The 14,057-nt window shown below is 50.6% G+C and overlaps 1 protein-coding gene across 2 annotated transcripts in view; it reads left to right on the forward strand.

Moving 5' to 3' along the window:
- The first annotated feature begins 8,283 nt into the window (after window positions 1-8,283).
- Window positions 8,284-14,057, forward strand: part of UNC5B (unc-5 netrin receptor B) — an 88,172-nt gene continuing 82,398 nt past the window's right edge. Inside the window, exon 1 of one of the 2 annotated variants that reach the window (XM_069571998.1) lies at window positions 8,284-8,851. In XM_069571998.1, coding sequence (XP_069428099.1) covers window positions 8,773-8,851 — 79 coding nt within the window. In that variant the 5' untranslated portion in view covers window positions 8,284-8,772. The remainder of the gene's footprint in view (window positions 8,852-14,057) is intronic. The other variant, XM_069571997.1, reaches the window with a different exon arrangement.

Raw genomic sequence — 14,057 nt, forward strand, 5'->3', positions numbered from 1 at the left:
CCAGTTCATGTACTGCTGAAGCCTAACTTGAAGGATTTTCATATGAAATGAGCACAATCGTACAGTAGTTGGAACATTCTTTGGCATTGTCTTTCTTTGGGATTGGAATAAAAACTGACCTTTTCCAGTCCTGTGGCCACTGCTGAGTTTTCCAAACTTGCTGGCATATTGAGTGTAGCACTTTAGCAGCATCATCTTTTAGGATTTGAAATAGCTCCACTGGAATGCTATCACCTCCACTAGCTTTGTCTGTAGTAATGCTTCGTAAGGCCCACTTGACTTTGCATTCCAGGATGTCTGGCTCTAGGTGAGTGATCACACCATTGTGGTTATCTTGGTCATTTAGGCCTTTTTTGTACAGTTCTTCTGTGTATTCTTGCCACTTCTGCTTAATCTTTTCTGCACCTTTTAGGTCCTTACCATTTCTATCCTTTATCATGCCCATCCTTTCATGAAATATTCCCTCAATATCTCCAATTTTCTTGAAGAGATTCTAGTCTTTTCCATTCTATTGTTTTCCTCTATTTATTTGCATTGTTCGTTTAAGAAGGCCTTCTTATCTCTCCTTGCTATTCTCTGGAATATTAATCTCAGTGAGTGAATTATTTACATTATATTGTAATTTCTAGATAGTTTAAATATTGTGTTTAATTTGGTTAATTCTCTTTATTATATGAGCAATTCTGAAATTAGACTATTTAGGGTTTCTTATTTTTTTAATTTTTAGTGAAATATAGTTGATTTATAATGTGCTCATTTCTGCTGTACAGCAAAGTGATTCAGTTATACACATACATTCTTTTACATATTCTTTTCCATTATGGCTTATCACAGGCTATTGAATATAGTTTCCTGTGCTATACAGTAGGACCTAGTTGCTGATCCATCCTGTATATAATAGTTTGCTGCTGCTAATCCAGACTCCCAGTCCTCCCCTCTCCCGGCATGCTCCCCCTTGGCACCCGCAAGTCTGTTCTCTTTGTCTGTGAGTTTCTGTTTCATAGATGTGTTCATTTGTGTCATATTTTAGGTTCCACATATAAGTGATATCATATGGTATTTATCTTTCTCTTTCTGACTTACATCACTTAGTATTGTAAATTCTAGGTCCATCCATGTTGCTGCAAATGGCATTATTTCATTCTTTTTTTGGCTGCATAATATTCCACTGTATATATATTCCCTATCCTCATTATCCATTCATCTCTTGTTGGACCTTTATGTCGTTTCCTTGTCTTAGCTATTGTAAATTGTGCTGCTATGAACAGAGGAGTACATGTATCTTTTTAAGTTACAGTTTTGTCTGGATATATGTCCAGGATTAGGATTGTTGGATCGTATGGTAGCTCTATTTTTGTTTTTTGAAGAACCTCCATACTCTTTTCCATAGTGGCTGCACCAGTTTACACGGCTACCAACAGTGTGGGAGGGTTCCCTTTTCTCCACACCCTCTGCAGCATTAGTTATTTGCAGACTTTTCGATAATGGCCATTCTGGCAAGTATGAGACAGTACCTCATTGCAGTTTTGATTTGCATTTCCCTGGTAATCAGCGATGTTAGGCATCTTTTCATTTGCCTATTGGCCATCTGTATGGGAAATTAGACATCTTTGAAGTGGCAAAAGGCATTTTTATATGCCAAGGGCTATATTTCATAGTTTTCAAACAAATATGAAGTGCCTTGATGTTTTTCTTAGGCAAAGTACCTTGGTGCTTACCTGAATACATTTAAATTGGAATGTTTATAAAAAAACAGAGTATGAGAAAGTTTAAAAGGTCTATCTTGCTCATTTAGACTATGCCCTGTTAGACTGTACCCTCTTCCCTCTGTATGGATAATTTCCTACTGAATTCCAGAGAAGAACTGGAAGAGGCTGGTAGCATGGCCTGGTCATAATAATGTGGGTTCAAAGCTCAGAGTCAGTACTTTACCAGCTGACCTTAGACGTGTCCCTTTCCCTTTCAGAGCCCCAGTTTCCATTTCATGGGCCCATGTGTAACACCTATCTCCAAGAAAAATGGAAATGAACAATGAAAAACTACGTTGTTAAGATTTAAAAACAAACAAATAACTACAATCAGGCTTCCTGGGTTTGAATCTGGCCTCCATCTCTAGCTAAGCAGGAAAACCTGTCACACTTTTCCTATTAAAACGGGGATGATCATTGCATCAGCCTCACTGGTTATCATGGAGATTGAAGGAACCAATTCACGCAGCACCCTTGGCACGGTGTCTGGCTTGCTGCAGTTTCATTAGCTGGCTTTTTTATTTTTCAAGACGGCAGCCCCTCCTGTAAGGACTGGTTGGTGCTGCGGTCACAGCTCTGCACGGGGAAGTCCACAGGCACCTCTGACTCACCACGTCAGCACCTGGACCCAGCTACTCCCAATCACACCGTCCACATTCCTGATCCTGGGCCTTGCTCGCCAGGCTCGCTCCACCTAGAATGCAGTCATCTTTCATGTTTGCTTTTTCCTCCTCACCCCCGGGTCTAATCCCCAACACGACCCCTTCAGAACACTAAGGAAACCCCCTTCACCCCTGCAAGCAGGCCCCAGGCATGTAGTCTCAGTCGGCAACCTGTTCCGGCTCTGTCTTCACCTGCGTTTTCTATGCCCCATAACCCACAAGCAGACATACTGTACAATTTACTGAACCCAGTGCAAAGTTATTTGGAACAGGGCTCCTCATTCAAAAATTATTAAGAACTTCAAGATAGACAAATCCCAACTGAGGGATATTCTGCAAAATACCTGATGAATAATACTCAAAACTGTCAAGATGATCAAAAACAAAGAAAACCTGAGAAACTCTTAGAGGAGCCCTTAGAGTCCTGACTACTATGTGTAATGTGGGATCCTAGAACAGAAAATGGACATTAGGTCAACTCTAAGGAAATCTAGATGAATCTTAGTTCATAATAGTATTTCAATATTGATTCATTAATTATAGCAAATCCACCACACTAACATAAGTTATTAATATTAGGGGAAAGAGGGATGAAGGACTATGGGAACTTTCTGTGCTATGTAATTTTTTCATAAATCTAAAACTGTTCTAAAACTTTTTTTTTTTTAAGTAACAACAACAAAGAATTTTGAGAAGGCAATAGTGGAGAAAATTGTGCAAGACAGAGCCAGGATTTGACTCCGAATCTGTCTGACCCTAAAGCTTTTGTGAATGACTGCTTACACTGCTTGAACTCCAGGGAGAAGGCCCTCTCCTAGAGGTAAGAGAAAAGATGTATGGAGTTGGGGAGGAGGTGGAGGGTTATCACAGTATTTAGTAGAGAGGTTAGGAGCCCAGTCTTGATGACTCAGGCCACATAGTGTGTGTTAGTCGCTCAGTCGTGTCTGACTCTTTGCAACCCCATGGACTGTAGCCCACCAGGCTCCTCTATCCATGGGATTCTCCAGGCAAGAATACTGGAGTGGGTTGCCATTTCTCCAGGGGATCTTCCTGACGCAGGAATTGAACCCAGATCTCCTGCATTGTAGGCAGATTCGTTACCATTTGAACTACAGGGAAGTCCTGTATCATGTGTGATTGCATTTATATGAAATTCCCAGAACAGGAAAATCCATAGAGACAGAAAGTCTGGTTGCCAGAAAGTCTGGTTGACTGGTTGCCAGGGGCAGGGGAAAAGGAGGGGGAGCATAGGGAGTGACTGCTTAATGGTATGTGGTTTCTTTTTGGGGTGATGAAATGGTGGTGATCGCTGCACAACAATGTGAAGATACTAAAAGATACTACATTGTAGGCTTTAAATAGTTAAAATTGTAAATGTTATGTTACCTTGATTAAAAAAATATAGTGCAAGCTTGAGATCCAGTCTGTCTGGATTTGAATCTCCAGGGTCCCGTTTACTAGCTGTCTGCTACCTCGGGCAAATTACCTCTCTGTGCCTCATTTCCCTCATCCGGTAAACGAGGTAGTAACAGTCCCTAGCTCATAAGGTTGTTGTCAGCAGGATTCAGGCGTTTGGAGTCCATCCCGGCCTTGAAGGGTCAGGGGAGGGATTATGAACTCATCCCCAAGACTTCCCACCTAAAATTTTGCAAACAGAGTGGTCTGAGAGCCGCCTGCCCAGACAGCCTGGAGTGGAAACCCACTCTTGGGCGGCCCCAGGGTGAAAGCCAGAGCGCATCACCATTCCAGACCCACCGCTTTAGGAAGCAAGCCGAAGCAGCCACGGAGGAGGTACGAGCTGCAGCGCGCCGCCTAGTGGCGCCCTGGAGCACAGCGGTATCGGCCGCCTGGGGAAGCCGCCAACCAAAGCCACTAGCCACGCCTGCAGGGAACCCCGGACAGCTGCTCCTTATTATAAAATAGGTGGCGTGTATTCAGCCAGATTAGGGGCTTTCTGCATATTCTTTTTAATCCCACGAGCTAGTTATTGTTCCCATTTTACAACTGATGGAACTGATGCTTCGAAAGGCTCAGCAGCCAACCCCAGTTCTCCCAGCAGGTAAGAAGAGCAGCCCCGTGTCTGTTCATCCATCCGCTCAGCTCCAGATTCCAGAACTGTCTCTGATGCTCTCTCCTGATTTGGGATAAATGAGGGTAACCCAAGGAAGCACTACAGACCCCACTAAGGGTCAAAGCTAGCTCTGAGACTGATTTCAAAGCAACTGCATTGCACAAAGTCTGCCTCACCTCCAACCTCAGGCCCTGTAGAACTCCCTAGGAAATGGAGGGGAGGTGGGAGGCTCCTTCCAGGGCTCATCTGGCAAAGCTGTAGGCCCTTTAACCAGTAACCCTTCCCCAGCCTCACTGATGCGTCCACTCAACCAATATTTATGTATGCTCATATAGGTGCCGGACAGTCTGAGGTGCTGGATATATCATGGTGAGCAAGAAAAGGGGGCCCTGGCCTCCAAGCCTCTTTTATTTATTTATTTATTGGTCATGCATGTGGGATTTTATTTCCCCAGGCAGGGGTCCAACCCAGGCCCCATGCATTGAAAGCATAGAGTCTTAACCACTGGACCACCAGGGAAGTCCCTCACCCTCTTTCTTAACTCACAGCAAGACCTCTTCACTGTGAGTCTGACGGCACTGGGTTTGGGAACACCCTGGTGTTAATCCAGATATTCCAATGTGTCATCCCAGGGCCAGGACCTTGCCCATTCTTCACCCATTCTGGGGAAAGGTGTGAGCTCAGGGTAGTGTGATTCCCTCTGAAGTCCTTTTGCTGCCCCCCAGTTGAGGGCTGGCACTTGAAGATGCCCAGGCTGGGGGACAGCCACACCCCCAGTGGTTATGTAACTGCAGGTGTCTGGGAAAGGGACATTCTCCCAGACACTGGAATGGCAGGGGAGCGGGTGCAGAGGAGTTATGGAGGAATCCCAATGTGCTAAGTCTCCTACCCCGATGCAGGAGTCCTGGAGGCAAAGAAGGGTCCAGGACCTCCAGTGGGCATATTTCCAGGATCAGGGGAAATGGGATGAGGATCAGCAGAATAAGAGGAATGGACTGCTCTCCTTTTGCTTGCCCAACCCCCATCCCCAAGACCCCTTCTCTCCAGTTAGAAATTAAAGTCATGAAATCTGACACCAGGTCTAGAAGGGCCTGCCTGGTGCAATTACTATCTAAACAGCAAAGTCCTGTGCACTGGAACTTTTTTGAAAAATGTCCAATATCATATTGGTCTTCTGGTTAAGAGAGAGAGCATGACTGTCCTGTGGTCCTTGCCTGCCAAGGCTCTACTAAGGTCCCCGCTGAGTTATCTAGCAAAATGCACTTGACCTGGTGCCTGTGCCAGGGGTTGACAGTCAGATGCTGGGCCTCAGTACATGTACCTATATGTGTTGCCCTGTGAAAGTTAAGTACCTAAATATCTATTTGTCTTTAGTGTCATCTGCCTAAGGATGTATTCGTTCTTTTGGATTTGCATGCCTGTGTGTGTGTCCGTGACAAGGTGTATGTGTGTACTTTTTAAAATCCTATGTTTTAAGTATGTGGGCCTCTGTGCAGGTGGCTGCCTTTGTGATGTTTCTGGGTCATGTTTGCTTGTGTGTGTATCTTTGTAGGCATGTCTAGGGGTGGGTGTGTGTGTGTGTGCTTGTACTTCTGTTGTTAGGCGGGGCTGGCTGGGTGTGAGGAGCTATTGACTCCCTCACCTACTGCCCTTGCCTGGGCCAAGCTAAAAATAACCTACCTGTCTTTGCACATGGGGGCCTTTCTTAGTTGGCCTAAGTTCTTCCCAGGGAGTCCTACTCCCCTATATCCACCCTCCTGATCCTGGCTGCCGGGCCAGGAGGGGCCGGGGAGGTGAACTGATCTACAGACCCTACATGTTCCAGACCCAAGCTGTGGAGGCAAGTTTGTATGGACGGGAGTCCTGGGCAGTCCTGCCCTTCTCTGTTCTCTGGCGAAACAGCTGAGGCAGGCCCGTGTTTCTTCTCTAACTGCCTGCACCCAAAAAAATCCCTTTCCAACCTGTAGTTCTGGCCTCCAAGTTCTTTCGCTGCCAATCTAGGAATCGATCCTGGGAGCACTGACCATATTCCAGTCTATTCTCTACTGGCCTGGCTGGACCTCCCTCTGCCTTCCTTTCCCCCTTCTTGAAGCAGCCATTGCCTCTGTATTGGAGGAGTGATTCCAGGTCCCAGCTCTGGAAAAACCCCAAGTAGTGAACAGACCAGGACTGGAGGAAGGGGCATTCCTGCTGGCTGCCAGTCCTTTCTCACCCACCAGCCCCAGAAGAGGCAGGAGGGTGGAGGATCCCCGGCTCAGCATTTCTTTCCAGTCCTGTCTCTCTTGCACTTTGATTCATCCACTCATTCACTCAAAGCTGTGTGATCTTAGGCAAATGCCTTCATGTCTCTGTGCCTCCATTTCTTCACAGGTAAAATGAGATTACAAATGGTACTTACCTCCCAGACTTGTGAGGATTAACTGAAGTGATGCATATAAAGAGCTTAACCTGGTGCCTGGCACATACAAGGACCTTGGCGGCATTACCTGATCCACCCCTTCTAATGTCACTGGGTTTCAATCCCAAGGGTTACTGCCTAACCCTCAAACTCCACCTGGCCCCTCATGTTCTTTGGCTCACTCTTGGGTGGTCAGGATTTTCCACCAGGAATCAGATTGACTGAGAGGAGAGATCTTGGAAAGAAAGATTGAGAGATTATTGACATTTGTACTGCAGTTTCTGTACGTTGGCCTGGGAGGCACGCTGCACTGCATGTAGGGTCTTAGCTCCCCAGACCAGGGATTGAACCCATGTACCCTGCTGTGGAAGCACAGAGTCCTAACCACTGAACTGCCAGGTGGAAATTCCCTCCGCACGTATTTTAAAAATTCAGTTCTGCAGTGCCTTGCCATCTCAGTGTGTCCGACTCCTGGCGACCCCGTGGACTGTAGCCCACCAGGCTCCTCTGTCCATGGGATTCTCCAGGCAAGAATACTGGAGTGGGTTGTCATGCCCTCCTCCAGGGGATCTTCCTGACCAAGGGATCAAACCCGTGTCTCTTTTGTTTCCTGCCTTGGCAAGCAGGTTCTTTACCACTAGCACTACCTGGGAAGCCCTACAGTTCTACACCCTCTTATTAAAATTGTTATTATCATTTTTCTCCATTTTGGAGATGATGAAGTATCAGAATGGTTAAGTAACTTGTTCAAGGTCACACAGCAGGCAAGGGGCAGAGCCCAGATTTACACCAAGCCAAAAATGGCTCCCCGTGCCTCACTGTCAATTGGGATGGGGGTAACATCCTCGGCCCGGGTGCTACAGGAGGGTCAGCCGGGTCTGGTCAAACAGTTCTGCCCAGGGTCATGCCAACAAGTAGGGCTAACCAGGATGAACCAGATCCACAGTCAAATTCACAGAGCTGTAAGTTCCAACTTAACCCGGGACTTGAGGGCTTGAGATTTTTCTCATTTAAGGAGCGTCTTCTGGGAAAGAACCCCCACCGCCACCCCCTTCCCATGTAGAAGACATAGATTTTACACAGTACAGACCATGGAGCCAAAAACGACGGAGTCCTGAGTTTAATCAGAGGAGAAAGCTGACACAGCCAAGCCAAATGGAAGAGCAAAAATACATTTCCTTAGTTTCTGGGAAGGAAAACTGGGCAGACTCCGCTTCCAGTTTCGATCCAGAGGCCGAGTTTTCCAATGCTCCGGGCCCAGCGTCTCTCGAGGACCTCCCTGAAGAGCCCCCAGCTTCGCTGAGGCCGCGCCCAAGAGGCCGTCGGCCACCCCCTCGAAAGGCCCCCCGCCGGCTCCGCCCCTGCCCACCCAAGGCCCCGCCCCGCCCCGCCCCGGCTGTGCTTGGTCCTCCTCAGCTCCAAGACTCGCTAGGGAGAGCGAGCGGCAGCGCTCGGCGTTGTGGCAGGAGGCTGGGGCCGGCGAAGACGCCGGAGCCGCGGGGAGCAACTGGGCGCAGGAAGGCGCTTACTGGGGTTCGGACCGCGCGGCTTCAGCCGCTGCGAGCGCCGCTGAGCGCTCTAACCTTCAGTCGTGCAACTTCGTAGCCAGGACGTGAGAACCCGGAGAGCGCTCGAGTGTCGGAGCCGGAGTGCAGAGAGGGGCGCGCCAGAGCCTGACCGGAGAGCGGACGCCAGGCACCCGTCGCGCTCCGAGCGCCCGGCAGCCCTCCACGAAGCGTGGCTGCCTCTGCCCCAACGGAGGGCACGAGCTGGCGCGACCGGGCGCCGGGGAGGACGGCGAGGAGGAGGCGGCGGCGGCGGAGACGGCGGCGGCGAGGCTGGGGCCAGGGAGAGAGCCCCGGGGGAGAGGCGCCCGAGCCGGGCCGAGGGAGCATGTGGGCCCGGAGCGGAGCGCGGGGCGCGCTGCTGCTGGCGCTGCTGCTCTGCTGGGACCTGAGGCTGAGCCAAGCAGGTAGGGAGCGATCGGGCATGGGGGAGTGGGGCAAGGGAACCCTGGCGCCTCACTCTGCCCCGAAGTTGAGGTGGTCCATCGCTCTGTTAGTGCGCGCAGTTAGTGCTCTGTTAGTGGGTGCAAGGGCGCCCAAGTTCGAAGGTAGATTTCTCTGCCCCACCAAAGTGGGCGATTGGTGCAGCCATCTCGCGGGGGGTGCGCAGGCCCTCCAGCTCCTGCCTGGGAGGGGTCACTTCTTTTCCCTGGAATAGTATCCGATTCGGGGTCTGCGCCTCCTGGAGGACCGGCCTCCAGGGGACCCCTGGTTCCGCGCGTGCTTGGCAGCGGCTCGTAAAAAAAAAAAACGAACACACACAGTCGCTGCACAGGCCAGGTGTGCGCTCGCTCCCAGTTCGCTGGCAACTTCCTAGTCCAGGTCCCGGCTCGCCCAAGCTCCTAGCGCGGCACCGACCGGAATCCGCAGACTAGAAGGAGGGAGCGAGAAACCTGGGGAGCACGGGAAGCGCTGGTCCGCTCCACCAGCCGAATGAGACCAGCTTGCAGGGGGTTGGTTACCGATGAGAATAGGGCTGAGTCTTGCACGTACAGTTTTCCCCGAGATCTTGGGATTCGCTGGTCTAGAAGATTTTTTTTTCTCTGTGTGTTGGTGGTTGACGGGAGGAGTACGTAGCGATCTGCCTAATTTCTTTTTAAATTAATCACTGACATTCTCCCCAGACGGGGGGTCGACTGGGTGCGCTCACCAGACTCCTACTCTGGACCCACCAAGGTGCCTTAAGGGAGTCGTTGGGCTACTAAAAATTAAAGCCCCTATTCCGCCTCTTCCGCGGTGGATGTGTACACGTCTCGCTGGTCTGTAGCTGGGTCCGGCGCGGCTGACTCGGGAGCAGGGTGGACGCATGGGAGCCATCCACCTCTCTCGCCCTCTTTCCGGAACCGAAGCACCGGGCTTTCGAGGTAGGGTGGGGAAGGGCCGCATCCTGCAGAGTCTTCTGAGTTGCTGCTGAGAATGGGGCAGGAAAATTGGTGCATAAAGTGGACAGATGACGCATCCGCCCCCCCCCCCCCACCAACCTTCCGCTGAGGTGTTGACGTCCGCCGCCCTCCTGTCCGGCCCCCCTCCCCCGGCGACCTTCCCACCCCCGCCCCCCCCCCCCAACTTGCAGTCAGAGATTCTTCACTCTGGAATTAATGATTCCCACGGCCCAAGCCCAAGTGAGGACTTGGTTTTAGCACATCCCGCCCCTCTCCTTTTTTCCCCTAGCCCTATGTTGTAAAGTTACGACATAATCATTTGATCCACGTTAATTATGATTTGGGCAGACTCTGGTATTTAAAGCAGTGTTTTGAAGTTGGAAGGTAATGATGGGGGAGGGGGCAGGCTGCTGAATGACCAACTTTGTTTTAAAGAGTACAGTTGGATGTGGGAGGTGCTGGGCTGGGGTTTTGGTTTCTGATTTTGGGGTGTTTGAGGGGACGTGATTGAAGGGTTGGGTGAAGTCTCTGTAAATGGCACACGGGCAGGACTGGGTCTTGGGAAGCTGTCTTTGACCAGCAGGGCAAGGATATAAGGAATAAATACCGAGATTACTGAGGGTGAGGGGCTGGGTAGGCAGGAGAAAGACAAGACTGATTGGCCTGGAGTTCTCCAGAGCTGCAGAGTAGGCTCCCTTGGGAGGCTGGGGGTGGTCCGCCTTGCCTGCTTAACAAAGCATCCGGCCTCCACCTTCCCCCAAAGAAACCCCAGGCCCAGGGCTTTGATGGATTTGGGCACGATCGGTGCCCAGCCAGAAATGGCCTATAATACTGGGCTTTGATTTCTCACTAGCAGAGTAGAACTGGCGTTGGAATTGTGCTCATTACTTAGCACAGCAGGGGTTGCCTGCCCACCAGCCTGGAGAGGGGCCAGCCAGTGGGATCAGCCTGCTGCCTTCCCTTTGCCCTTAGAAGCCTGCCTTTAAGACAGAGAACATGCCCCTTCCTCCTACACAGCCCTTGTACTCTAATGTACAGAGCAACTTTCAGAATATTCATTAGGTCTTCCCAGCGTCCCCTGTGAGCTCCATTGCACAGATGGGGGAAAAAAGGCCAAGATGTTGCCTTTCCTCAAATCTTACCTTCACTTGACCACAGATTGCAGATTTGTATCCAAGGCTCCTGTTAATAGCCAGGCTGATTCAGTCCACTTTGAATTCGTGCTTATGGTCCCATCCACGGTCTTTCTTGGGAGATTGGGCAGGCACCTCTCTGTCCTTTCCCCTACTCCTATTCCCAGTGGATCTGGAAATGAGTTCCCTTTACAGCGCTGAGAATTTTTTTTTAAGCCATAAAATTTGATGGTGGAGAAATCAAACCCAGAACCATAAGCCCCAGACTCTTAGAAGGAGATGTCAGCAAGTGACTGGCCGGAGAGGACACTTTAAAAGCTGAGGTTAACCCTGAGAATCTCCGGCCACCTATCCCTCAGCCTTTCCTTGGCCTCTGGCTAGGATGGTTGAGAAGGAACCACGGTGTCATGATAACGCTTCTTTTTAAGGTGCAGTTAAAATCAGAGTTTTCCTAGTGTTCTTGCTGTGTGTGTGTGTATGTTGGTAGTGGCCTGTCCTTGTCTTCCTGTTCAGCTCAGTCGTGTCTGACTCTTTGCGACCCCATGAATCGCAGCACACCAGGCCTCCCTGTCCATCACCAGCTCCCGGAGTTCACCCAAACTCATGTCCATCAAGTCGGTGATGCCATCCAGCCATCTCATCCTCTGTCATCTCCTCCTCCTGCCTCTAATCCCTCCCAGCATCAGGGTCTTTTCCAATGAGTCAACTCTTCGAATGAAGTGGCCAAAGTACTGGAGTTTCGGCTTTAGTATCATTCCTTCCAAAGAACACCCAGGACTGTTCTCCTTTAGAATGGACTGGTTGGATCTCCTTGCAGTCCAAGGGACTCTCAAGAATCTTCTCCAACAGCACAGTACACTATACTAAATGCCAAGTTCACTTAAACAAATGGAAAATCAAGAGTGTCTTAATTCTTTTTCTCATTAAAGTGAGAGTACCACTGCAGGGGAGGAATTCTGTATGTAATTTCTCTCCCCACCCCACAAGCTGGGAATTCCATAGGACAAATTAATTCCCCTCTCTTCCAATCCACTTATTTAACTGCTGAAGCTTTGGGACAGGCCCTGACCTGCCCAGGACTACACTTGGACTCAGGAAGAGATCTGAGATTTGCACTCAGGCCTCATAAACCTCATTCTTGTCAGGGCTCCTTTATTCCACTTGGGCTGCAGACTGTCCGTGTGGGTCTGGGACTGAGATTTTGAAATCAAGGCCGGGCTAAGGCAGGCAGCTAAAGATGGAGTCGGTTTGGTAACTGAGTTGGACTGGGACTTGCAGGGGCAAGATTTGCAGGGAGCATGGACCTGGGAGAGGGCTGGGCCAAAGGTCAAGGTGAGACCCTGAGACCAGGCAAGTGCCCAAAAGTAGCTTCATCCCTGGTCTTCCAACACTGATCCTCTCAGTAAAAGCCCCCACCTGCCCCAGTGAGATAAATCACAATCCAGGCTCCCTTGGTCTGCAGGACTACATATGAGCATTTTAAAGCTCTGTACTGATTTGTATGGAGGCTTCCCTGATGGCTCAATGGTAAAGAATCTGTCTGCAATTCAGGAGCGCAGGTTCGATCCCTGGGTGGGAAAGAACCCCTGGAGAAGGAAATGGCAACTCACTCCAGTATCCTTGCCTGGAAAATCCCATGGACAGAGGAGCCTGGCAGGCTACAGTCCATGGCGTCACAAGGTGTTGGACACTCATTTGTATAGCTGGAAGCAAAATACGTTTTTACATTTTTATTTTGAAGCTTTAGGGGCTCATCTCCTGCACCCATTTTGTTGTTGAATTTTTCCTGCACTGAGGTACTGTGACCTGTTCCTGGCTGTCAGAGCAGGCTGGCAGGTCTGCCTCCCACTTCCTTACCAGCAGTATCTTCTAAGGAGGGTTTGGACTTTGGCGATGAGGCTGAAGGGGAGGTGGATCTCTTACATTCCAAGTGCTTGGTTGGTATTTCTGAATGCCCCATCCTAGAGCCTCCTCCCGGGCCTGCTGGCCAAACATATGGTCATTTGAACCTTATGGCTGGGATTAGGGTAGCAAGGAACTATCTTGGAGCCCCCTGAGGCCTGGAGGAAAGGGTTAAGGAGCAGGGGGTCATAGGTTGGGATTTAGGGGTTGCCTGTGGGGTTGGTTGTAGGGAGAAACTACTCTCAAGGCAGGGAGAGAAGGATTCAGACACTAAGACCAGGGCTGGCGCTTCTGGCCTCTTCTTCTTCCTCCTCTCCAGTTTCCTAAACAGCTTCCACAAATGGAATCTTCAAAGCTGTGAAGGCAAAATGAAACCAAACAAGTGTGTTCTGTGCTTTTCTGTTACTCTCCTTTTTTTAAAGGAAAACCTAAAATACCGTAATTAGAATAATATGAGGAAGGGCTTTGCTCCTGAAGTTGGGGATGGGGCGCCACCTCCTGCCCCACCATGGGCCTGCGCTCAGCCGGGTGCCGCTGGAGCTTAGGGAGTTTACCCCCACCCTGACCGGGTGACCGAGGGCCAGGTGGGCCCCTCCTCTGTGTTTTTTCAGAGAAGCCTGGCTTCCCTTTGGGAGTTGGGCGGGCGGCTGGATTGCGCTGGATTCGAACTCCGGCGGCCAGCACGGACCGCTCCAGTCACTGCGCCCCCTCAGGGCAGGCGAGTCCTCGCCGCGCCCTTGTCTCTCTGACCCTCCACTTCGGCGAGGCTAATGGCAGCGAAAACATTTGCTGAAGTGAAGGCATAAATCAGCCGCCTCCCCGCTCCCGCGACCCTACCCGCTTTGTTCCCTCTTCTTTATCTTCCGAAGCCCTGGGTTGCTGGAAGCTCCCGAATTTACCCTTGCGGACAAAGCGGCCCGGTTAGCATCTCCGAGGCTGGCGCTGGCGGGGCTGATTCAGCTCGCGGGTACCTGGGGGACGCACGTATCTCGGCACCGACACCAACCGCTCCCCCTTCGCTTCCTCTCCTGCGTACTCTCTGGTCCTCCTCGGCCCCCTTACCACCGCCTCTACCCCGTCCCCTGCCGAGGAGCCGGGGCAGCTCTCGGGCCACGGCTAAGGAGTGAGCTCGCGGAGCTTCCTTCTCACCTCCCAGAACAGGCTGACCCCAGCGTCTCGCAGCTTCCCCGCCTGCT

The sequence above is a fragment of the Ovis canadensis genome, chromosome 25 (assembly GCF_042477335.2).
Source record: "Ovis canadensis isolate MfBH-ARS-UI-01 breed Bighorn chromosome 25, ARS-UI_OviCan_v2, whole genome shotgun sequence".
Taxonomy (NCBI): Eukaryota; Metazoa; Chordata; class Mammalia; order Artiodactyla; family Bovidae; genus Ovis; species Ovis canadensis.